Source organism: Sturnira hondurensis, unplaced genomic scaffold, assembly GCF_014824575.4.
Source record: "Sturnira hondurensis isolate 20B ecotype Veracruz unplaced genomic scaffold, ASM1482457v3 Scaffold0005220, whole genome shotgun sequence".
Lineage (NCBI taxonomy): Eukaryota > Metazoa > Chordata > Mammalia > Chiroptera > Phyllostomidae > Sturnira > Sturnira hondurensis.
The window spans coordinates 6,349,410-6,375,817 of NW_028077851.1; the positions used below are offsets into that span (position 1 = coordinate 6,349,410).

Genomic DNA, 26,408 nt, shown 5'->3' on the forward strand with positions numbered 1-26,408 from the left:
AGGATGATCTCATCTTGAGATCTTTAATTTAATTGCATCTGCAAAGACTCATTTTCCAAATATGGTCACATTCATAGGTTCTGGGGGGATACTGAGCAGCATCGCTCCGTCTGCATCATGTTAGCGTGATGTTGGTTTATGGTGGTTTGGAGTGTTCATTCTTCAGCCCCTGTCCCTTCAGTACAGCCTGTAGAGAGATACGAGGAGGCAAAGAGAGGTCAAAAGGCAGCTTTGATCATGGGGGTCCAGTGCTGCTCAGAAGTTAGGGGTCCCTTATTGAACAAATAGGAGAACTTGCTTGGAACCTGAGGCCCAAAGTGGGGCCAACACTGCCTCTCGGTCAAGTAAGGGGGGCTTGCCTGTGGGGGCGGGGCCTTCCAAGCGGACCCCAGATCTGCTTCCCACCAGCAGCTCATAGCAGTGTCAGCAGCCTGCCTCAAACCCAGGTGGTGGTTCAAAGACTGTGAGGTAGAGGCTTGGCTGCTCTGGGCAGTGCTCTGTGAGCCCGGCCTGCAGGTCCAACAGGGAAAGAGGGTACCACAAGGGTGGGCTCAGGATACCTTCCTGGACAGTGGCCTTCCTCCCTGGTTGGTGTGACCCAGGGGACTTACCTGACGTACCTGGCTGCCGAGTGACTCCTCCACTCCTGGGAAGGCCAGACGTGAGTGAGCGAAAAGGAGGAACTGGCAGTGTGGACTCCAGTTCTGCTTCCTTCCAGGGAACAGAGCTGATTTCCCTCCCTCAATGTAGGAGTGAGAATGGGGGCGAGGGCTCAACCAAGTGCTATGCTCAAATGTGGCTGGGACAGGAAGCATCTCCCTCTGCCGTCTCTTGGAATCTTGGCTTGATACCAACTGGCTTTGTTACCTGCGTCATTTCTGTAGAGCAGGGTCGAAGCAAGGGCAGCTGTGCAATCTCTAGAGCAACATAAAATGAAGTAGCAAGAGAAAGAAAGGTTTCGCAGGCTTCTCTTAGGTACTTTAGTCACCTGCCTAGAAAGTCACCTTTCCTGCTGGTTTTGACTTCTTTGCTACTTGTGCGTTTTTTCCCTCTTGCCTGTTCACCATCGTGTTGCTCTCGTATTCCTTGCAGATGTTCATCTGAATGAGGCATATTCCTCATCATGGTAACATTTTTGTTCTGAGGTGTTGGAGGAAGGCTTTGCTTCCAAGCCCTGAAATATCTTCAGCCTCAAGATGACATTTCCACATACCGAGTATCAGACCAGACATTTTTCATGTTCTTTGAACAGATTTCTTGACAAAAGCAACAGTAAAGATTGTGTCTCTAATAGTAAAATGTGATTGAGTGTCTTATGTAGAATGGAATTTTCCCATAAAAATGATCTAAATGCCTAGTAACATTTTAAGTAGTTCTCTTAGCATCATTCTTCAGGCATGCCACGAGTAATCTGGCTTTTGTGGGCCAGCTGGGGATGTAGCAATTTAAAAAAAATTTTTATTGAATTTATTGGGGTGACATTGGTTAATAAAATTATATAGGTGTAACAATTTTTAATGTAGACACTTTGAATGTGTTTTCTTATATAATGTCACCTTATATGGTTAATATTGGGATGTTTCCTGTTGACACTCAGAATGACTTTTTTATATGATGTCACCTTAAAAATGAATTTAAGAACAGCTTATATTTATGAGGTTGGAACAGCTTTTTATATTTTTAATGCTTTTAACTTTTTCTCTGATTTAGATCTGTGCCTGCTCATGTAAGCCAATGCTGGGATTTCTTATGATTTTAAAACCTGTCCACATACAGCTTTGAGTTCTTTGGAGGTGGGGTAGAAATCGGAATCAAGTCCATCAAGTTCAAGGCTTGTCTGTTTCTAAGGTTTTGAAAAGTGCCTTGAGTGCTTGCTTCGGCAGCACATCTACTAAAAAACTGGAGTGATACAGAGGAGGCCCCTGCACAAGGATGACAAGCAAATTCGTGAAGCGTGCCATACTTTTAAAATATCACATAAAGGTTAAAGGCGGTAATAACATTAAAAATAGAGAAGAAGACACTAGCTACTGCAAGTTGAAAATGAACTCACGGTATAAATAGGGATCATTGGTGACAATAAACACATAAAAGGGGAGGAGGTAAAGGTCTGAATTTGCAAAGGGGAGTGGAGATGAGATACACTCAGAAGAAAAAGAGCTACTGTATATATGAACAGTGCTTTGGCATGAGAACAGTGGCTGTCATCATTCGTGGCATTGTGTTAAATACGTATAACCTTAAGCTTGTCTTCCCTCCCAGGTATGAAAGGTTACAGAAAACGTGCTCCATAGCCCTGGTGGGCAAATACACCAAGCTGAGGGACTGCTATGCCTCTGTTTTCAAAGCCCTGGAACACTCAGCCTTGGCCATCAACCACAAGTTGAATCTGATGGTGAGTCCCCGCCTGCTCGTCTGGGTATTTCAGTCATTTACCCCTGGTAGCTTGTGTTTCAGAGACGTAGATTGCATCGAAAGATGCCCAAATCCAAGTTTCTAGATGCCAACTGAGGGCCAACCTTATAAGCAGGCCTTTCCACCCTTAACCAGTTTTTAAAATCAAGTTTTTAATGTATGAAATCTGAATTCTGTCAGTGATATATACATATCTACACCAATTTTTTTAGGTCAAAGTTGTGACTAAATTCACTTTTAAACGAACAGTTCCAAGCACCTAAGCCAGCTATCTGTACCTTGACAATCTTTCTTCCCAACGAGATGAGTCTACTATAAGAACCTATGCTAATCCCATCGTATTTGTCACATTGTGTTTTAATTACCAGTTTCTTAGTCTCCCATTAGATTGGGGTTCCTTGAAAGCAGAGACTTTCACATTCACTTTGCCTTGAAGTAAGTAGCAAATTATTTGCTTGATGAGTAATGAGCAACATTTCCATTCAAATGGTGTGTATTTATCCATAATTACTGAGCATTAATCTCCACCTATTCAAGAATCTGATTTAAAAGCCTCAAAGTTAAACAAGAAACTTATGCCAACTCTTTGACTTAGTTTGTGCTAAATCATTTTTAAAATCTGTAGCTTCGGGACATTTTATAAAAAGCTAGTACTTATATATACAACTAATACCTTAAAATTCTTCATACATGGTCTTTGGTTTTTTAGCTTGACCTTCTCATAAATCTTTAGCTTCATTGATTCTACCTGCTATACAAGGGGATGCTCCTTTGGGGGATTTAAAAGCAAAATTTATCTATGATCATCTCTTATTTTTCTTTTATTGGCAGTAGGGCCTAGACCTAGCTTTTTTCCCCCAGACCTAGTATTAATGCTGCTTTCCGTTCTGTCATTTTGGGTTCAGACCTGCCTGTGAAATAGCCATCCCTGGAGGCAGATTTTGGCAGACTTTGAAAAACTTGTTTGACTTGAGGTTCCATGTGCTTCGTGGCTTGCAAAACATAATGGCCTGCAAATCCTGCAGCAGCAACGGTCTATCCAGCTGCTCACCCTGTGCTGGCTGTGGCTCCACTTGGCTTCCCTGCCTTCACCGAGAGCACAGGTCACCCCAGCCCAAGAAGCCGCAGCCACCAACTTCATGCCTCTACCAGAAAGCAAGGCGGCCACCACTAACAGGGACAAACCGCCGAGACACTGGCACCCCCAGAAAACACAGCAGTCCCACCAATAGCCATGTGAACAATGTTCTGCCTACAGGTTTAAGGCACAGTTTCTGAAATCAGGCTCTGCATATCCAGGGCTGAATATACTTCGTGCTCGTTTAAGTGCATTGTGTTTGCCTCACAAGAAACTAATAGAATGTTTTTCCCCTTTAGCATTGGAATCGAATCCAGATTTTTAAAATGCTGTGTTGTCTTTTGTAACTTCAAGAAGTGATATCTGGCAAAGAGGTTCCTTTCTCTTTTAAAATCAGTGTTATGTGATAGCCGAGGAGTTATAGTTTGAGTATATTCTTTGTGCAAGTAAGATATAGAAGTACTACCTGCTCGGTGTAGAAAAATTTTAAAAGTATCATGTAAAATGCAGAAAGCACCAGGTTCCTCCTCCCTGAGATCCCACTTCTCTCTTGCATTTGTCATTCCCAGTGTGATGCATATCTTTCTAGACTTTTCTCTCTATATAAATATTTATATTGAATGATATTCTGCATGGATATATAATGGCTCAAGGGAACTTTATTATCTAGATTTAAATGGTAAAACCTTTCTATACTGATTTAAAAAATACATTTTTATGTCCACAAAATTAGTAACTGCCGCTTAGAACAAGCTTAGGACCTACAACCTCTCTCTCACCTCCTGTAGCCTCCTTCTTTTCTAACTACTTTGTATGTTGGATTTTCCAAGGACTATTTCACTTCCTGTCCTTCCCATTTTTCTAAGACTTCCACCCCCTCGCAAAAAAGAGAAAGCAACACGGGGAAGGTCCGTTAGAAAAATTGTTACGATGCAAAATTTGTAAGGCCTTTAAAATGTTGTATCTTTTTTTTTAAGATTTTATTTGTTTATCTTTTTTAAAATATTTATTTATTTATTTATCCTTAGAGGGGAAGGGAAGGAGAGAAGGAGAGAAATATCAATGTTATGGTTGCCTCTCGTGAGTCCCCTGCTGGGAACTGGCCTGCAACCCAGGCATGTGCCCTGACTGGAAATCGAACCGTGATCGTGTGGTTCACAGGCCCGCACTCAATCCACTGAGCTACACCAGCCAGGGCAAAAAATGTTGTATCTTTAAGATACAATTAGGTAGTAATTTCTACAAAAGAAATGTGAAAATAGTATAGATTTGTGGGAACTGTTATGTACATATGAATTTTCATTTCGTAGAATTCATTGACATTAGCCTCTGCTCAGTACTATTTGAGTCATAGTCCTGGCATATTCTTTTTAAGCCCAGTCTGTTGTGTTTTCCTTGTTGGGCCTATTGCGTGACTTCCTGACTGCTTTCCAGTCCTCCTTCCATTTCCCACATTGTCCCAGAATGACTCTTCGAAAGCACAAGTGGCAAATACAAGGCCCATGGGCCGAATCCGGCCCTCCACCTTGTTTTATTTGGCCCGGCACCTTGTTTCTACCCAGCAGCAGTTCTGAGCTCCTTGCCCCTAGTTAAGGAGCAGTTACATGGATACAGTCCTAAAAGTACATCCGGCCCTTTGAAGGCAACAGCGAGGCTGATGTGGCCCCCCCGTGAAAATGAGTTTGACACCCCTGTTCTAAAGTCTCTCTCTGTTCTCCTTGTTCCTGGTGACCCTGCCTTAAGACCTTTCAGTGGTATCAACTGTAAACTTCTCTGGCTGGGTGGAGCCTCTTTTGAGGGTCCCACAGTGGTCACCACTTTCTCTTTTCCTCCGAGGTTTCTTACACTGTTTCCTCGCCCCTGCCTTGTCCATTTTGTCTTCTGCACACTTTCCCACCTGCTTCCCAACAGGCACACGCATGCTCATCTTGCTTCTGCTCATCGTGGAGGGCTTAGCTTTTTGGACGTCACCTCACCAGCAGTCTTCCCTGGTGACGCTGCCTCCCCTCTTTCCTCCAGTGTCCAGGTATAGACTCGGTGCGGCTCCTGGTTCCTTCTGCAGTATTCTCTTCCCTACTTTTTGTGGCCATTAGCCACAGTTGTCCCAGCCATTAGCCACAATAAGTGGCTATTTGTTGCTGCTTTTGTAATCTTTCTTTTTTAAAATTATGTTTTTAAATTCTTTTTAGAGAGAGGGGATGGGAGGGAGAAAGAGACAGAAACATCATTGTATGGTTGCCTCTCACGTGACCTCCATGGGGGACGTGGCCCGCAACCCAAGCATGTGCCCTGACTGGGAATCGAACCAGCGACCCTTTGATTCGCAGCCTGCGCTCAACCCACTGAGCTACATCAGCCAGGGCTATACTCTTTCTAAAAGATGATAAGAGCTCCAAGACAGAGATCATGCTTTTCTCTCCCAAGTGACCCATACAGTTTTGTTTAATAAGCAGCTATCGAATACCTTTGTCATAGTGTTAGATAGTTCTAGTATTTCAGTATTTATTTTTCTTAAATGTGCCTCTAATCTGTTGGGTGTTTTTAGTACATAGACTCCATTGATCTGGAACACACCACGGAAACTGAGGACCCCGTGAAATTCCACGAAGCGTGGCAGAAGCTGTGCAAGGCTGAGTGAGTCCTGGGGCCCTTCCACGCCAGTTAGGAGGATGCCATTGTGCTTTTTCTGTAATGCTTTGATTGACCCCAATGATTAATTTTTGTGCATTTTCAAAGGTAGCCTGGAGTACTTGTGCCGCACTCACAGCGCACGGGTAGTTGTGCCACACTCACAGCGCATTTATGTTGCGGTGTGCTGTGTTCCTGTCAGCGGCACGTGCGATGAAACTGTTTTTCTTCTGGAGACAATAGGGATCCTAATATCAGAGAGAAAGTGCATTGATTGTGCTGAAAGATGCAAAGATGTATCTTACAGAAAGTTAAGGTGCAAGGATGACAACCCTTCTCTCTTGGTTATGTTTTCTTCTCCACATTATTTCATTTTTATTTTTATTTCATAAATGATAAAACAGAACTTTTGGGGGTAGCAGTGTATTGTGAGGGTGGCATGACCCTCCTGGTCTGGGCAAATGAGCGTCTAGAACGTCTCAAATGAATCTTCCAACAAGGAGATTTTCATATGCCTCACTTAATTAGCAATTGAATTCTCAGGCTGATTTTACCAGACTGACTCTGATGATGTGAGAGATCCTAACATTTTTTATAATAGTGCTTTAAAAAAAAAACAGTTTCCGTATCCCTTCTTGGCCGTTTGGCTAAGATCAAGTGTAAAAAACAACCTATTTGTATTCAGATAATTTAGTGGCATTTATCATTGAATTGAGTTTCTCAGTCACTATGTTCCTGCCACAAGGACCTATCAAACGTATATATATCGAGGTCAGCTGTGAGAAATTGTTGCAGCTTCTTCCTACATTGGGAGGATTTCAAGAAGAAAGTTTGGGCTGTCAGGTCATGTAATCAATTCTGAATAGAGAGCCCAGGCATAGGCTCTAGCGTTGGATTGGGGATCAGTAAGGATGAAAGGCTGAGGATTTTTCAACATAGAAATAATGTCAAATTCACTCTCATCTTGTGTTGATTGCAGTGGTGTTCTGGTGCCAGGAGGCTTCGGAATCAGAGGAACATTGGGGAAACTCCAGGCGATTTCTTGGGCGAGGGCAAAGAAGATTCCTTTTCTGGGTAAAACTCATGTTTATGGATCCTAACTATGAGTTTATTCGCTATTTGGTACCTAGTAAGGGTAACACTTAATAGGGTTTATTATTGTGAAAGGTGGGACGTCAGATTTCAGTGTTCAGGCACCAAATCGTCTGCTACCACAGTCAGCACACTGTATCCTGGGGACTATACCCAGCTTGTGGCTTGGGCACAAATTGTATATTGTCTATGGCAGCTTTTGTGGTACAGTGTCAGAGTTTGAGACCTTATAGCCTAATCTTTACTATCTGGCCCTTTATAGAAAGTGTTTGGAGAACTTACTGCTCTGGTTGGTAGCAAGAGGCTGGGAGAAGTGGCTGTCTATACCTGCCCTGCCCTTCTCCAAGTGCTCCCCAAATCCATCTTTTCACCACTTCACACAGAGAACCATTCAGCAGAACCCCGCCATGTTCTTTCTAATCAGAATTACAAAATGACGAAGTTGAAATGTATATGCTCCTTCTAGAAAAGATAATACAGAAAGACTGTCCAACATTGCAAGAAGAGCTCTGTTCAAATTTGGTGAAACTGGATCTTTTTAATGCTTTTGTTCAAATTGCAGAGCATGGCTTCTGGGCCAGTGAACCCAGATGAAATGCATTCTTGATGGGACAAAGGCAGCCCCGCAGGCAGGGATTCAGGCAGGAGAAGGGAGTGAGGAGAGACTGTTTCACACAGTCCTTGGACGTATTGGTAGGTTTGCAGACCGAGCGGACAGGCTTGGGTACCTTTTACTATCAGCGGACTATTCATTTTCCCCACTGCCTGCTCTTTGGTTAGCTTCCTAGAAGTTCTCCACTGGGATCCATTTTCAAAGGGAAGCCAGGAGTAGTTGCCTTGATACCTCGTTTTGTTTTACACTTCGAAGCTCTTCTGGGCCATTGTTTTCTTTTGAAGTAATCTTGTTTGCTTTCCGTCTGAGGGTGGTTAGTGCTCTTCAGACAATTCTCCCTGTATAGAACAGTTCTCAACGTTTAGCTTTCTCTTTAACACCGCATCTTTTTATGTCCTAGCCATATGGAACTTTCTGAAGTGCCCCCCCCCCCCCCAAGCACTCAGCTGTTTCATGCTTACTGACTTGTTCTGGCATGCCTGGTATATCGATTGCTCTCTCCTTTGAATCCCTTGTGTACCTTGGATATGCCTCGTGGACTGCTCCTCGGCATTTGTTTAGTGAGAGAAATTGGTGGGCCAAAGTGAATGTGGGGATGGGCGAAAGGTGCATCCCTGTGGCAACGGGCTTAGGGCTACACAGGCCTCTTCCTCCTTTTTGAACTCTCGGTTCAGTGTGCATCTCCCTGCCCTTGTCTCCCCCGTGCTCAGGCCCACAGTGGAGATGCCAACTCCCCCAGCTGCTGCCATTTTCCTGCAGTGAAATTACAGGGCTCTTCTGGGTTCCCCGGCCTCCCTGTGAGTGCTCCTCAGATCCCAGCCCACCCGCCAGCCTGAGGCTGCCCTCGGGCAAAGCCGGTAATTAAGGCTGTGAAACTGAGAAGGGGAGTGTGCAGTCTCCCTCTTGACTGGGTGTCTTAGATATTCCCTGAAGGACTCAGGTGCTCCGGGACAAGACCGTGTATGCCTCTGGAGACAAATTTGGAGGGAGGTAGATGTGCCTTTTGGAACAGGACCTGTGCTTTCCTGCTCTTTTCTGACCTTGAATTCTTTCCTCCTAAAGTTCGAGTCATCTAACCTCCTCCCCTGCCTCTGCCACAGATGTTCTGAGTGTACAGGGTACAACAGTGAGCCCAACAGGCAAAGTCTTGCTCTCTCAGAGCCTGCATTGTAGATGGAGGAGACAGATAGCAAACAAATGAACGGAACATATGAAGAAATACAAAATATGTTCATTTGCTTTATATACGTGCTTTTCAAAATAGGAGTTTGCCTTGGGATGCAACTGGCAGTGATAGAGTTTGCGAGGAACTGCCTGAACTTGAAAGGTAAGTTTGAGATTTATCTACTCACCTTGTATTTTTAAAAAATCTCTTTACTTAAAACATTTTCCAGCAATGTTGGTGAATTACTGACTTCGTTTCTTAACCTTCAGATGCAGATTCCACAGAATTTGAGCCAAATGCCCGTGTGCCTCTGGTAAGTGGCTAGTTTCTCTTTCTGGGTTGGGTCATTGTCATTTCATTTGTGGCTCTTGCCTAAACTCATAAGGGGCTATTATTATAATTTTTTTCATTGTGCTGTCAGGATATTCAAAATTATGTATGCTTTTTATTATTATTATTATTTACATCCAACTGCTTTGTTTTCAATAGTCCATCTTGTCAGCTATGTTTTGAAGAAAGACACAATCCTGGCCTGGTTTCTCTTTGCAGCGGTTTTCAAGCTTAATGTTTAGGAAACGATTCAATTGACTGTGACAACAATTTATAACAGCTAATATAAATAAATGGGCTGCCCTGTCCCTAGCCTCATCCCTGTCTGTCTACTTTCCACATGGGTGGTCATCTGTCTTTTTAAAACACAAGTGACAGCTGTTCTGCTGCTCCTCATCTTCCCCTGATTCCTTTTCCCGTAAAATATTCAGGTCGAGAGTCTTGGCGAGGAGTGAAGTCTGGTGTGCTCTGTCACCTGCCACTTTGCTAATTCGATCTCTGACATTGCCATTCCTCCCACACTTTGGGTTATGTTTGGACAATCTGGACAAGTTTTTTTTTGGATATATCTTGAGATTCCCTACACCTGAGATGTTCCCCTTCTGAAACCTCCTTCCCTCTAGGATCTCAGTGAAACCAGTGAAAAATTTCATTAAAAAAAATAAACCATAGCCCTGGCTGGTGTAGCTCAGTGGATTGAGCACGGGCCTGTGAAGCAAAACGTCGCCGGTTTGATTCCCAGTCAGGGCACATGCCTGGGTTGCAGGCCAGGTCCCCAGTGGGGGACCCATGAGAGGCAACCACACATTGATGTTTCTCTCCCACTCTTCCTCCTTCCTGTCCCCTCTCTCTAAAATAAATAAGTAAATAAAAATATTTAAAAAAAAACATACCCAACGACAGACAACTTCCTGTTCATCCTGAGAAGGCTTTCCCGGCCTCCTTTCTTTCCCAGCTTCCGCCTTTTGTGCTGTGGGAAAGGAAGAGATTTTCTTCTTCCCTGTAAGTGCTTTCAGCTGGTCTAATAATTACTTCAACATGAGACAGATTAACAAGAAAAAAATGCATACTTATCTATGGGAACCCCACATACATGAGAAAGTAAGAATCTCTACACACACAAGAAGTTCACAGACAGAAAAGGCAAGCAAGGCATATGGGGTGGGGCATAAATACCGCCCCTGGTTGTTTACACAACCATAAGCATGTGCTTCTGTAACATAACAATATCACACTCAGGCACACCACATGACATTTTAGGTGAAATGTTCAAATTAAAACTACAAATTATCACGCACGTATTATTTACCCTACCAACCACACACAAGCAGGCATTACTTTTGCTGGATCCTGTATATGGCATCCTGTGCTTAACTAAGGCACCTTATGGCTTCAGGGGAAAGGTTGGTCATTGTCAGGACAATGTGCAGAGTTGATGGTTAGTAATTAGTAGTCTGCTCTGTCTTATAGATAGATCAAGAAAGAAAGGTTGTCTCTGATACTCTCTAATGGGCAAGGGCCCAAGTTCAAATTCTTCCAGGTCGTTAACAGGGTGACGGCAGAAGTTTCTCTGCAGCCTGCAGGATCTCAGTGGCCTGTAGCTCCAAACAATCTGCCTACTGCTGAGGCATATCTAGGGTGACTCATTCTGAACCCTACAGTACCTGTGTCTACCTCTATCACAGTGCACACCTCACCACTGTAATTGGTTTGTAAAACAGTTCTATTGGGATATAATTCGCATTTCGTAAAATTGAGTCATTTGAAATGTATAATTCAGTGGCTTTTAGCATATTCACAGATCTGTGCAACCATCATCACAATAGAGTTTGAACTATTTTCACTACCCTGAAAGAAACTCCATACCCTTTAGGTGACACCCCCAAGTCACCTACTCCACCCCCCCCACTCCAGCCCTAGGCACCATTAATCTATTTTCTGTATCTATGGGTTTGTTTATTCTGGATGTTTCATGTGAATAGAATAATAGAATATGTGGCCTTTCATGAGTGAGTTTTTTCATTTTGTGTAAGATGTCTGGATCTGTCTATGTTATAGCATCTATCAGTACTTTGTTTCTTTTTATTGCTCAATAATATTCCATTGTATAGATATACCACATTTTATTAATAAATTCATTCATTGTTGGCCATTTGGATTGTTTCCTCTTTTTGACTATTATGAATAATCCTGCTGTGAACATTGTGTACAAGTTGTTGTGTGAACACGTGCTTTCAGTTCACGTGAGTATATACACCCCAAAGTGGAATCGTGGATCATATGGTGACTGTACACTTAACTTTTTTTGAGGAACTGCCAGACTGTTTTCAAAAGTGGCTGCAATATTTTACATCCCCATCAGCAGTATATGAAGGCTTCAATTTCTCCACATCTTTAACACTTGTTATTGTCTGTCTTTTTTATTATAGCCACCCTAGTGGACATAAAGTTGCATCTTGCTGTGGCTTTGATTTGAGTTTCCTTGATGGCTTAAGATGTTCAGCATCTTTTCATGTACTTACTGATCATTTCTATATCATCTTTGGAGAAATGTGTATTCAGACCCCTTGCCCATTTTTAAGTCAGGTTATTTGTCTCTTAAGTGTTCTTTGCATAGTCTAGACACAAGTTTCTTATTAGATATACAATTTGCACTATTGACATTTTGGACCGGGTAATTCTTGTGGTGGGGACTGTCCTGTGCACCGTAGGATGTTCAGTAGCCTCCTTGGCTTCTACCTACTAGATGTTAATAGTACAAGTCTCCCAACAGCCAATGGTGACACTAAAAAAGCTTCCAGATTTCGCCAAACATCCCCTGGGGGCACAGGCAGAGTAGCCCCTATTGAGAACCACTGATTTACGGAAATCCAGTTATATTTCTCTCCCTTCTAGCCTATTCCCTCCCTTCCCGTACGGCAGCCATTAATTCTTATTTTTGGAGGGGGTTATCTCTCCATTTTTAAAATATAAGTAAACCTGTATGTTTACTTGTGACACCCCTCCCCATCTTCAATAGGTGGTAACATACTCTGCACATTTTTTACCTTGTTTTTTAAATTTAATGCTATATGCTGGAGATCACTCTATGGATGGATATACAGATACTCTTTTTTTACAAAATAGCCCTGGCTGGTGTAGCTCAGTGGATTGAGCGCAGGCCTGTGAAGCAAAGGGTTGCCGGTTCGATTCCCAGTCAGGGCACATGCCTGGGTTGCAGGCCAGTTCCCAGCAGGGGACTCATGAGAGGCAACCACACATTGATGTCTCTCTCCCACTCTTTCTCCTTCCCATTCCCTCTCTCTAAAAAATAAATTAATAAAATATTTTTAAAAATAAAATAAAATAAAGATTTTACTGATTTATTTCTAGAGAGAGAGAGGAAGGGAGGGCGAGAGGGAGAGGAACATCAGTGTGTGGTTGCCCCTCACATGCCCCTCACTGGGGATCTGGCCCATGACCCAGGCAGGTGCCCTGACAAGGAATTGAACTGGCAACCCTTTGCTTCACAGTCCAGTGCTCAATCCACTGAGCCACACCAACCAGGGCACCTTACTCCTTTTATAGCTTGCAGATGAGACCGTAATGAACCATAGCTTCCCAGCCAGATGTTCCTCTTAAGTCTTATGCTTAGAAGACCTAATACTAATGAACAGTTCCTTATGAGGCTTTAAAATAAACATATTTTCTGACAAATGGCTGAAATAGCTGTATAGGCAAATCACGCGTTTTGTCTTTTATGATAATACTTTGGGATAGGAAGTGATTTTACCAGTAGGTGCCACTGTTTCTTAGCTTTGGTAACATTCTTTGCTGACTGTCCTTTACTGGTTGTGTGTGTATACCCACGTACCCACACTTGTGTATGGGTATGTGTTTCCTTTTTAACAAATACATATGCTAACATGCTTGAGACATTGTTTCTTCTCCCTTTTTTGTGCTAATCGCTCCACATCAATACACGGGGATCTTCTACACGCTTTTCCCACTGTCTGCATCATTCTTTATTTAACCCATCTAGTACTGATGAATTTTTAGGTTGTACCTATTATTTTGCTATGTTAAATCATGCTGGAAATTAGTAACCATATACACATGTCCTGGCACCCACACATACACACTTCTGTGGGATGAATTCCTAAGAGGGGAATTGCTAAGGCAGAAGATATGTGCATTTTCCATTTTGAAAGCTTCTACACTCATAAGTGAGATGAGAACAATAAAACCTAATTGCTGCCGAACATCTTTATAGCCTGCAATCAGTTTGTTGGAGAAAAATAGCCTTAATGCCAGCATTTGTGATGATGGTGAGAAGGCTTATTAGAGAAAAAGACCAAGGTGATAGAATCAGCAGGCAGCAAACACCAGGAAGCCTGGGGAATCACTTGAACTTGAGCAAGTAACAATGACTTACAGTGGTAATGGCCATACTGGTCCTTCTTGCTAAAAAAGTCAGTAATTTGGAAACCAGGAGCCTCCTTTAGGTGTATTTGCTACATGGGTATGGTGGAGGAAAAATAATTTTTCCTGTATTCTTTTAAGTTCTTGGCTGAGATTCCCTCCCTGTAATCAAAGACAGATTTACAGGAGAAATACAAAGTTTAGTAGCATGTATGCCTCCTGGGTACATGGGAGAGACCCAGGGAAACGGTGTAACTCCCTGAAATGGCCCAAGCTATGACCTTAAATACCCTCTCTAGCTAAAAACACCTCCCTTGTTGGGAGGTGATGGGAAAAGAAGAAAACAAGGGTAAGGTTGTTATGCAGATTTAAGTCTTCCTCCTTCTCCTTTGGTAAGAGTTTCTGGAGATTTACAGTCACTGCCTCTCCTTGGTATAGGGAGGAAGACACCCTTACAAATAGACATTTCTCTTATAAATGTAAATGTCTCTTACAAAAGGGTAACTTGTACTCAGTTTTCAGAGCTTTTGTGTCTGCTGTTTTCTTAAAGTAATCAGCTTACACTAATTTTTATGTGAAAGAGACATATTTTGGGGTGTTAAATTCTGATCCCCTTCATGGACCATCATGACCCACCTTTGGCAGGCATGATTAGTCTATGGGTGCTTATGAAATCATTCGAGACACTGGCACCCAGGATAGATATCTCAGAGGAGGTATCTCTGACACACACAAAAAGGAGAAATAGATTTTCCTTTAAGAATAAAGCTCAACTCTTTCCAAGTCTGAGAGTATTAGGAGAGTGGGAATAAAATTTATTTTATTGTGTCACTTCTCTGTTTAATCCACAAAGTGAAATAGAAGGCTTTGGGACTTTGCAGACATTTAGGGTTCTATAGCAAGTTTGATTGTTTTGGCCTGCTTCAAATTAGCTCTACCTGCCTTCTAGATAATGCTTACCAGGGTCAAAGCTGTAGCTGACTTGCATTCTGATTCCTTATCAATCACGTGGCTGCTGCCGATACCCTTGACCTTGAATTTGGCTTTACACCTCTCCAGTTTAAGTACAGGATAGTTCATAGTATTGTGGACTGTATATTAGAATATCTTTGGCCTTTGAGACATCGGAAAATAATGTCAATCTAATGTTTAGGTATGTGGACATGCTGAATTTTTAGCATTTCTTTTTCTGTTTATTGAAAACAGTGAGTTTAAAAATCTGAATTTACATAAGATATAACATCCTGAAAACAGAACCCATGTTCCGCCTTCAGAGATATCAACACATACATGTACATATGGATGGTGGTGTTGGGAAAGAAAAGTGAGAAATTCAAAGTATTTTAAGCAGATGCAAATGGAAATTTGAGACTGCACTATTTGATATTATTTCACCTTTAGTTATTTATCATACATATGACTTCTTTTACACCTTTTTGATCCTGGGATTTTCAAAGTCAGAATTAATTTTATATCTGACACAACAGATTTGTGAAACAGTCACAAATGATTAAAAGTCAACTCAGGCGAAGGGTAATGTGTGTTATTCATTAAACATAATTAATGCATTACATTTTCCTACCTTTAGCTGAAGCCCTGTTTGAAATATTTTCTTTTTCCGTGTTATTTTTCAACAGCTTCACATGGAAAGCAAATTAACAAGTATTGAGAAAAAACCTAGACAGCTACTTAGAGTAACTTCTTTTTTAAAGATTTTATTTATTTATCTTTAGAGGAGAAGAGAAGGAGAGAGGGAGAGAAATATCAATGTATGGTTGCCTCTTGTGCATCCCCTGCTGGGAACTGGCCTGCAACCCAGGCACGTGCCCTGACTGGAAATTGAACTGCGGTTGTTTGGTTCACAGGCCCGCGCTCAATCCGCTGAGCTACACCAGCCAGGCCTTAGAGTAACTTTGTAGGCAACTTTTTTTTTTAGATTTTTTATTTATTTATCTTTAGAGGGGAAGGGAAGGAGAGAAGTAAGTATCAATGTATGGTTGCCTCTCATGGGTCCCCTGCTGGGAACCGGCCTGCAACCCAGGCATGTGCCCTGACTGGGAACCGAACCGCAATTCCTTGGTTTGCAGGTCCGCATTCAATCCACTGAACTACACCAGCCAGGGCTGTAGGCAACTTTTATTATTTTGAAGACTGCTTTGCATTTAGAACATTGTAGTAAACATCTCCCAACTCAAAAACGACCTTATAGAAGTCATTTGGAGCTTAGTTTGGGCTAAGGAACTTTTCCCATAAAAGCAGCCATCAAGAAGACAGCTATACTTTGCATAAAATAGCCTTTTGTGGACCAGTCTGGGATCCTAATAGTCACTTAATTCTGTCTCTGTGGGTATGATAGGTTCAGAGTTGATATCAGGCTGTTGGCCATAGTAACTGCTCTCTATCTGGAGAAAGAAAAATTCTTCCAGTCATGATGCCCACTGTCTAATGGCTAGGGCATCTTTTCCACCAGACCCCCCACCCCACCCCACACCTCCCGACCCGCCTCTGACCCAAGTCTACTTTTCGAAAAGTAACAGCAGGGCTAGGAGTAAGCCCTGTTAGTGAATCACAGAGTAGTCCATGATTTTAACAACAAATAAATGACTAGATGAGTACTTCAAAGCTAATGTGTTTTAAAGCTTTTATACCTTGAGCTCAATAGGAAATGCCTTAGGAATAGATATTTCAATCCCTTGAAAGGTTTCTTTTTTGCGGTAGAAATAACAGGATGCTAGTGGAAAGAGATTATTAAGAAGAAAAAAGCCACTGTGCGTTTGGAGCTTTTCCACTTAAGTACAGTTCTAAACATAATGTATTATAGCCCTGGCTGATGTGACTCAGTGGATTAAGTACTGGCCTTCAAACCAGTTCGATTCCCAGCCAGGGCACATGCCTGGGTGGGCTAGGTCCCCAGGTGGGGTACATGAGAGGAAACCCCACATCAATGTTTCCTCCCTCTTTCTCCCTCCCTCCCTCCCTCTCTCTTTAAAAACAAATAAATAAAATCTTTAAAAAAACATAGTGTATTACAATGTATTACACATTCATTAATGCTACCAGCATGGTCAACTAGAACTTTCTGCTATGGCAGTGCGTTCTGTGTCTGTGCCATCCAGCCTGGTAATCACTACCCATGTGGGGCTATAGAGCACTTGAAATGTAGCTAGCTTGGCTGAGGAACTGAATTTTTAATTTTATTTAATTTTAGTTAATTTAAAGCCAATTACCACTTGATATAGTGGCCAGGATATTGCACCTGATATAAATGCCAAGGTAGACCTTCGTTTAGCTTGGCAACCAAAGACTCTCATGATCTGAAGCCAGTGTGCCCTCTTTATTCACCACAGCTGGCTGTACACCCAAAATGGAATGTGTATGTTACCTAAACTGCCTTGCACTTGGCTATCATGTGTTTATTTGGGGTGTTTTCTCTCCTTTTGAATGCCCAGGCTCCCCTTCCCTGCAACTTCCCTTCAAGGTTCTTCCTACAAATCCAAGTTGAAATACTGTCTCTTCCATTCAGCCTTTCCTGATCTGATCCCAGACTTACTGACTTAGGATCTGAGAGGCAGATGGAAATGGAAATGGAAATGGGTATCTTTAAGGCATCTTTTTAAAAAACACTTTTATTTTTTTAAAGATTTTATTTAGCCCTGGCTGGTGTAGCTCAGTGGATTGAGCGCGGGCCTGTGAACCAAAGGATTGCGGTTTGATTCCCAACCCAGGGCACATGCCTGGGTTGCAGGCCAGTTCCCAGCAGGGGACGCACCAGAGGCAACCATACATCTCTATTTCCTTCCCTCCTTCCCTTCCCCTCTAAAGATAAATAAATAAAATCTTTAAATTTTTTTTCAAAAACTCTAGAAAAAATATTTTATTCATTTATTTTTAGACAGAGGGGAAAGTAAGGAGAAAGAGAGGGAGAGAAACATCAACGTGTGGTTGCCTCTAGCATACCCCCAACTGGGAACCTGGCCCACAGCCCAGGCATGTGCCCTGATTGGGAATCGAACCAGTGACCCTTTGGTTCACAGGCCAGCACTCAATCCACTGAACCACACCAGGCAGAGCTCTAAGGCATCTTGTATAATGCTTTGCCCATAGTAGGTGCTGTGTATGTATATGTTGGAGTTGGAAGAGGTCATGCATATTTACTCTGCAAGGGGCTGAATGAGATTAGAACCTAGGCTACAATGGGAAGCTAGTATGACCTAGATATTAGAATTCAGCAAAGCACATGCAATAAAAAGTAAAACCCCCAACTGTAATGTAGATTATTACTAAAGATGTAAAAACCTTAAATAAACTATTAGAGTGCCTAATTTAAAAGCATTAAGGATTAATCAATTGTGACTGGATAGTGTGTCTGAGGAATTAAATTGATCAAACAGAAGGAAGAAACCTTCATATTTCCACAGATGCTCAATAGGCAGTCTACAGTATCTAAACCTTGGTGCTCACAATCTCATACCAGACTAAGAAGGAAAGTGTACTTCTTTTTTAAAAATTTTTATTTATTGATTTTAGAGATGGGGGAGGGTTGGGGAGAGAGAGAGACACAGAGAGAGAGAGAGAGAGAGAGACATTGATTTGTTGGCCACTTATTGATGCATTTCATTCATTGGTTGTTTCTTGTATGTGCTCTGACTGTAGATCCAACCCACAACCTCGGTGTATCAGGATGATGCTCTAACCAACTGAGCTTCCCGACAAGGGTCGAGGGGGGCACTTCTTAAGTGAGACAAAGAGTATCTTCTACAAATCAGTATCTAACAGTACCTAACGGTAAACTCAGTGGGGAAAATAGTAGGAGGTTCCTATTAAAACCAGAAATGAAAAAAAGATATGCATTATTGTGACTAAGAAAGTTGTTAAAATGAGACTGGCTAATGCAGTCTAGGGAGCGAAGCTGTCGTTCTCCTGCCTGTTTGTAGAAATAAGAATCAATATAACCTTTTGGAAAATCAGTTAGGTGGTCTGTTTCACAAACCATAAAAATATTCATACCCTCTGACTCAGACATTTACTTCCCAGAAATTCTCCTAGGGAAATCTGATTTGTTGACAGAGATATGAGCAGGTACTCATTATGACATTATTTAGAAAAATCAGAAATGGCAATAATCTAAATGCCCCACAGTGGGGAAATCGTTAAGACTATTATGGGGCATCCCTACAGTGGAATATAATTAGTGATTAGAAATGTTTAAGGCTTTTGATGCCATGAGAATACGTGTGTGTTGAATTAGAATGATCCATATTGTATTTAAACATTCCCTCACCGTGTATAAAAATCTCCTTTGTTTCTAGGTGGAAGAGTTAGAAGTCAGTTTTCTTTTTTTTTCCAGTTAAATGCTTCTCCCATACTCTTTTCCCCTCCCCCCCCCACCCGCTGGACTCATGCATGGGGAACTTGAGGAGAAGCTGTTTCTCAGACACCAGTGTCCTAGCAGCACAGGATGCCAGAGCTGGGAAGAGACTGTGTCTTCCCATCCCTTTTATTTTATACACCACATACCAACACCAAGGCCATCCCCTTGGTGATGGAGCAGAAACTGAGTGTTAGTTCTGTATTCCCTTCTACTCCACGAGAGGGTCAGTGAATCAAAAAAGCATGGCGCATGCTGGGAGATGACTTTAAAGACAAGTGTCTGTTCTTTGAAGTCTGTTTCTCACTAGCCATTGACCAGAGTTGAGTGAGTACTACGTAGTCAGGGAACGAGAGCACAGACAGGGTTATTCTGGTGGAAGAGTGGGGTGAGGAAGTTGGATTGGCACTTCAGAATTCTTTCCGCATCTCTGACACCACCTTTGTAGTGTTGGTTAAGATTGTGGAATTATTTTGGACTTTTTTTTTTAATCTATAAAATTCGATGCATCAGACTAAGGTTACTTTCAAATCTATTAAACTATGAAGGTCAGTACTTTACAAGGTCAGGCATGTTTAAGAATTTCTTTATTAGCAATAATTGGATATCACTGCCAGATCATTATGATTGGGAAGGCTTAAACAGAGACGCTGGGGACTCCAGGTAGAGTATGGCCCCTCCCAGGTGCTCTTTTCTTGGTGAGCGGAATGATATCCTTTTTGCTTGTTCTTTCACTGGGATATCTTCTTCAGTAACTCCTGGAATTCTTCGAAACTGACTTCTCCGTCTCCATTCTTGTCCAGTTCTTTAAAGAGGTCCTCTAGGGTGTTTGGACCCTGGTGTTAGACAAAAAAGGATGGGATGGGCAGAAGAGAGAAAATGAATCAGTTGTGTACTGCTGACACATTCTCTGAAATCAGAGGCACCTGTGTCCACCTCCAAGAAGGCGGCTGAGCCTTCGATCACATGCTGCTGATAGTTAGACGTGGAAAAACCAACTGTAGCTCTAATATTGCTCCATGTTACAGAACAGGCTACCATTTTTATTTTCTATAACGTATGTTTATTATTTTAATATTGATAACCTGAATTTTAATATAATTGGTCTTCTAGTAATCCTAAGTATTTTCCTTTATGCCTCTAAAACCATTCTTTTTTTTTTAAAGATTTTATTTATTTGTCTTTAGAGAGGCAGGGAAGGAGAGAAATATCAATGTATGGTTGCTTCCTGTGAGTCCCCTGCTGGGAACTGGCCTGCAACCCAGGCATGTGGCCTGACTGGGAATCGAACTGCGGTCGTGTGGTTCACAGGCCCATGCTCAATCCACTGAGCTACACCAGTCAGGCCTAAAACCATTCTTTTGAGGAGTCCGAGGGCTTCAGTGGACTTGTGAGGGACCCACAGCCTACACACAGTTGAGGACCCCTGCCTCAAGGTTTCCTGGGAGCTGGTTCTGTGTCTGCCTCCAGAGCTGGGCAGCATATAATTGAGACAGCACACCTATGCATGGCTTGCTGCTGGCTGGTACTGTGCCAAGGACTTTTGTTTGGTGGCTTGTGCAATCCTCCCAACTACCCTGTGGGGGAGATTCACTTTACAGATGAGGAAACTGAGGGTCTGAGACAGCTGCTGACTTACTCTGGGGCTGACAGCTGGTAAGTAGAGGACTTGGGGTTCAAATGTGGACTCCAGAGCCCAACTCTTTAACCAGCAACTACTGTAGCTTTTGCCAAACCCTGGGCTGCAGCCCACCTCTGTGCTAGGCAGGATGCCTTTGGATCAGTGGTGCTCACACTGTGGCACACATCAGAATCACCAGATGGGCTCGCTGACCTTGGTAAATATGGATTGATGTTTCCACCCCCAGAGTTTCTGATTCACCTGGCCTGGAGTGGAGCCCGAGAATCTGTATTCTGTTCTCAGACAAAGTTGATGTTGCTGGTCCAAGCCCCGCCATGCTTGGAGAGCCCGCCTCTAGAGATGTTACATCAGCTCACGCGCAGCTTGACTCCCTTTGACTACGGATATTCCCGTAGTGTCTTAAACAGAGTTAATGTTTGTCTCTGCTGTGAAACCCAAATCTTAGAGATGTTACAGCTCTGACTTTCAGGTAGGAGTCTATCTGTAGCAAAATACTACTTAGGAAACCTCTTGAAATAACGGTGTGGCTTAAAAAAAAATAACAGTGTGGTTTACACGTCAGCTCCCCCCCAATTTTTTTAACAGTGGTAAAGAACATGTAACATAACATTAAGCATCTTAACCATTTTTAAGTGTACAGTTCAGTAGTGTTAACTCTGTCCGCACTGTAGTGCAACAGATCTCTGTATTAAGATATGTTTTAACCCTTAATGTTCCTGCAAAGACATGTGGCACTTTGCCACAATCTAAAGAACAAACTGTAGGTTAGTTGTCCAGTACCTGTTTAATAATTACCAAATGCTCTCTTCCTGAAGTCTGTACTAGATTCTAAAGCATACAAGGGGAGGATGGAAAGAGCGTAGCTTGGAAACCTTAGTAATCCTTATGGAAATATAATCAGGCGCATGACTTGGTAAGTAGATTTTTCAAAACTTACCATTAGTATTCCTACCCCTATCCAAATTATAAAAGTCATATGTGCTTTTTATAGGAAATACATACAATATAGATAAATTTAGAAAATTCTACCAGTCTTACCTTTTAAAACAACTTTTAAGATTGCCTAGACTCTCCTGTAAGATGATTCTTTTTCTTTCTTTTATTATTATATTCCTTTATATTATTTTGGCTCCTTTTGGAAACAATTAAGGATATATTTTTTTAGCATTTATTTTTTTCTCCAAAACCTTTCTTTTAATTTTTAATTAAAAACTCTTTTTTCCACTAGTGCCTTTAACTGTTTTGTAAAGTTCTTTATATATTAACCAGAAGAAAACAAGAAGATATTGGATTATAAGGTCATTGAATTCCGCTGGTTTTCTTTTTTTCTACCAAAATAGAAGCTGTCTCAACTAAAACCAAAAACCTTTTCACATGTCATATTGGCAGAATGGACATTTTTGGTTAAAACCTGGAAAGCAAATGCTTTCTTCTGCAGTTACAGCTAATAAGTAACCAAGTTTGATGTACCAACTGTAGCCCTTCCATTCTGAAGATGGCTTCCGAGTGTCAGCTGGAAGCGTTTTTTTTTTTTAACAGACTGCCAAGTAAACATTGGTCTTATTGAGAGATATTGCCTATAATGATGAAGCGCATCCAAAGTCAACTGATATTAATTTCCTGTTTTCCTAAAGCTTGACACGGACAGGCTGAATCCAGGCTGAAGGTGACTTTGTGTGGCAACCTGTGCATCTTCCAGGCCTACCTTGGTACAAGTGCCATCCCTGCTTCCGTTTAGTATGGCTAGTCTGGAGAGTTCTGTGCTAAGGCTGGGGGCGAGAGGAGCCTGGGCCCCTGCTTTCTGGGAGTTTGCCATATTAAGTGTGGTCTGCAACCAGGGATGGAAAGCACACATTAAGTGCTGTCCCTCAAGTAACACCTGTGCCTTGGCTGCTGTGCACTCAGCCCCAGACGGAGCTCTGATCAGCATCACCAACCGTAGCCTATTCCTGGGTCCTTTCCTCTCACCTCTCCTCCCCTCACAGGCCCGGTTCAGGGGGCTCTGCAGTTGTGCACTCACTTTTAGTAGAGTGGGGAATTCGTTCTGAATCAGCAGCCTCAGCTCCTCCTTCGACAGCTGGTTCGGATCACCTTCTTTGGCTGCGTATTTTTCAAAAAGGCTCTTCAGTTCTTGGGAAGACATTTTTGCACTTATTTTGGTGTTCTGTAGGTTGAAAAAGAAATGAACTTACCAAAAAGCTGAAGTGGCGTTTTAAACTGATGATTGCCAGCAGGAGTTCAGTGCTATTGGGCTGTTTCCTTGGCACAGGTGGGGAATAGTAAAGAAAACGCTGTGGACTGGGGATGACTGGGGTTTGGGGCCATAAAAGAAGGGAAGGAGAAGAAATGGTGTGGGAACTGTGGGAACCGCACCGGTGCCTGGAAACATGTTTTAACAACAATCTTAGACAGTATGTTAAATGTCTGTCCTTAGAGTACATTTATTAAGAGATAATCCTGAAGCCGAACACTTTAATTAGCAATTATGACATTCTTCACTGCTTATGCGCCTGCTCTGTACTCTGTAGGCTGGGCTGTGGAAGAAATCTGACCACAGCTTCTAGTCTCTAAGTTACAGGCAATATACTCTAGATAGCACAAGCCCACCTTCTCTCTAGACCATTATCATTCACAGCATTCTGAAAGGTAGCAGAAAGAGCTCCAGATAGTACTAAAAGCACACTTACCTGGTCGCCAAGCAGCAAGGCAGCTGGGAGAATAAAACAGGTGTATGGAGAGCTGAGCAGATCATGCGACTTTTATAGTCTGCACAGATGGACACACCACCCTGATGATGAAATTTTCCCTTCGTTTGCCATTTAAAGGTAATTATTAATGGTTTTTGAAATCCAACCTTAAGACCGCATGAACCTCCTAATTAAGGGTGTTGTAAAACTGGCCAACCGGTACAGACTCGTTGAAGCACCTGACCCGTACAGTGGGTTCCTAGGTCAAGAGGAATTCCTGGGTAAGGATAATCTTCTCTAACTACTTTATCCACCAGGAGGCAGTAACCTGTCTACAAGGGAAAGTTTCAGTCTAGTGAGAAAGCATAGACCATGACTAAAACATATTTATATCCATGAGATGGGGGAAGCTGTATAAATCTATGCACCACATCTCAAATGGCCCATTAGGCAATTTAAAATGTCCAAGGACAGTGCAGACAGACTTCCCTGGGTTATACTTTTGACATGTACATCAAGTAAGGTAGGCACCTTTCACAACCTTATTAATATTTCCCTATGAATACTGATTCAAAATTGCTATCATTTTTTTCCAGTGGCTAATAGTCTAATACATGTACAGTAGTTACGAGTAGAAACTTTAGAGTCTCTGCTAGGAATGGGTTGTTTTTTGGTCTGAACCAGAGCTTTCTCTTTTGTCAAACCAGTAATTATTAGATTTCCAATCTTGGTTTTTTTAAACTTCTGAAACCAATTGTTGGGCTTCTCTACCAATTTTTCTAAATTGTCAGCTGTGGGAATGTCCCTTTGGACCATGACAGGAGTTTGGCCGCTGCTGATGCCTTTGAGGGCAGCATTCCTTGCAGAAGTGTCAGCAAGGTGATTTCCTTTAGCTTCCAGAGAGTCAAGTTTAGAATGCCCTGGGATCTTAATATAGCTAAAGTGTCAAGTAAAAGTATAGGCATCTAATAGTTCCTGAACACGAGGGCCATTTTTAGTTTTATTTCCATTGGAAGTAAGAAAGCCACATTATTTCCATAACTTTCCAAAGTCATGAACTACTCCAGAAACCTATGGACTTCAGTAGAAATGCTGGCACTTTTGCCCTTGGCTGAAATGCAGGCCCGAGTGAAAGCATACAATTCAGCCTGCTGGGCTCAAGTAGCCAAAGGTAAAAATGCCTCAGTGACTTCAATGGCATAATTAGTACAGTACTTTCCATTTTTATTTCCAAAACATGAACCATCTGTAAACTGTGAGAAGACAGCTTAACCTGGAGGAGTTTTCTACAAACCACGACATGGACACAGGAGGTGATCTGTCAGTATGAAGCAATTATGAGGGGCTTCATTGGTCTCAGGAGGGAGAAGAGTGGCTGGATTAAGGTTATTCCAATGCAGAAGAGTTGTGTGAAGAGCAATTAGCAGAAGGATTTCATAGGAAGTAAGGTGACTAACCAAAAGATGGATATGAGGAGGACTCAGGAGGGCTTCTATTGCATGGGAACAAAGATGGTTAGAGGGGATCCTGCAACCATGCCCTCAATGGCAGTAATGGCTCTGAGGCAAAGGGGATATGCAGGGTCCAGTTGCTGACTATAGCATCCTAGGGGTCTATGGTGGTCCCCATGTTTTTTGGGTGAGTATCGCAAGTGCATTCCCTTTCTTTTCATATACCAAGAGAAAAGGGGGGATCTGATATTTGGGATGCCCAAGAGCGGGTGGGTTTATTAAAAGCTTCTTTAAGGCTTTAAAGCAGGGGTGTCCCACCTGTGGCCTGTGGGCGACATGCAGCCAGGATGGCTGTGAATGCAGCCCAACACAATTGTAAACTTACGTAAAACATTATGAGATTGTTTTTTTGTGATTACGTGTCGCTGTGTCGAATGTGTGGCCCAAGACAAGTCTTCTTCTAGTGTAGCACAGAGATGCCAAAAGGTTGGATACCCCTGCTAAAGGCTGTGTTCTCCCATTCTTCCTATAAAATGAGGTCAGGACTGCCATTTTTTAGTAAAACGCATGGGAGTTTTGTCCTAAGAGAGATTCATCGCCAATTTGAAGAAAAGTTTCTCCGAGCCGATCCAAACTGATTAAGAGGGAGGATTGGAAAAAGCCCCTGTAGTTTCTTAGAGCCCCATCACTGAGGATTAGGAGGATCTTGGAAGGCTGGGTAGAAGACTGATTACAAGGCTGAGGGCACCTGAAGCATTTAAACTTGCGATGATCCCTTTTCCAACATCCTGGCTCTTTGCAAAAATGGCGGACACTTGGAATCTTTTTGTTTGGTATAGGGGCTTTCATTTGCCAAGGCTGAAAGTTAAAAATCATGGCAGTCACTTCTAGGTGGCCCAGCTAGGGTACAACCAAGCTGATTTAACGAAATTAACTGAGTCTAGGGTGGACATGGTCTCCCATTCCATCCTGGTCCTCTTAACTAAAAGAAAAACGTCTTGGTTCAACCCATTAACAAACAATGAAGTTAAAGGTTACCTAAGTAAAATCAACATCTGAAGGAAGGCCAGAATTTTCCTTTAAAATGACCTTTAGTCGATTATAGTAGTCATGAACAGACTCATCAGACTTGTGAACAAGGCTGAATTTTGCTACCACCAACAGGCTTTGGGAAAGCCTTAGGAATTGCTCCGTGTTCTCTAGTGAGCTCTCTAGTTTCTTACCTCAAAATTAGAGGCTTGTTTTTCTAAATCTTTCAGGATGTTCCCATTGGGCAATTCTCATCCAATGTTGAGCCTAGCCTTCACCAACTGTCATGAATTAGCTGACATAAATCAGAAAATCCAGGATAATAGGTCTGAATAACAATATCAAATTCCTTAGCACATTTGGGAGGATCCTCAGTTACCTTAGGAGAAAGTCTTAACTCTAGGGAACATATGAAACTTGAGGTTTGTTAGGACCTCCAGAGTGCTTAACTTTAAATTGTCCTGATTAGTTGAGGAGGAAGGAGTTGGAGAGAATTCAGGGAAAGATGG

At 42.3% G+C, this 26,408-nt stretch overlaps 2 protein-coding genes and 2 pseudogenes across 2 annotated transcripts in view; 2 read left to right on the forward strand and 2 right to left on the reverse strand.

Annotated features, from left to right (window-relative positions):
• Nucleotides 1–26,408, forward strand: part of CTPS2 (CTP synthase 2) — an 85,735-nt gene that overhangs the window by 27,404 nt on the left and 31,923 nt on the right. Inside the window, exons 9-13 of the mRNA XM_037046294.1 lie at nt 2,263–2,395; nt 6,039–6,127; nt 7,101–7,195; nt 9,091–9,153; nt 9,261–9,304. Coding sequence (XP_036902189.1) covers nt 2,263–2,395; nt 6,039–6,127; nt 7,101–7,195; nt 9,091–9,153; nt 9,261–9,304 — 424 coding nt within the window. The remainder of the gene's footprint in view (nt 1–2,262; nt 2,396–6,038; nt 6,128–7,100; nt 7,196–9,090; nt 9,154–9,260; nt 9,305–26,408) is intronic.
• On the forward strand, nt 1,868–1,967 carry LOC118987297 (uncharacterized; annotated as a pseudogene).
• Nucleotides 3,090–5,435, reverse strand: LOC118987258 (mitochondrial import inner membrane translocase subunit TIM14-like; annotated as a pseudogene).
• On the reverse strand, nt 19,661–23,491 carry S100G (S100 calcium binding protein G; the record flags this gene model as incomplete). The annotated part of the gene is made up of 3 exons (XM_037046348.1): nt 19,661–19,926; nt 22,753–22,896; nt 23,420–23,491. Coding segments are annotated over 3 exons (321 nt in total), but the record flags the coding sequence as incomplete, so codon positions are not given.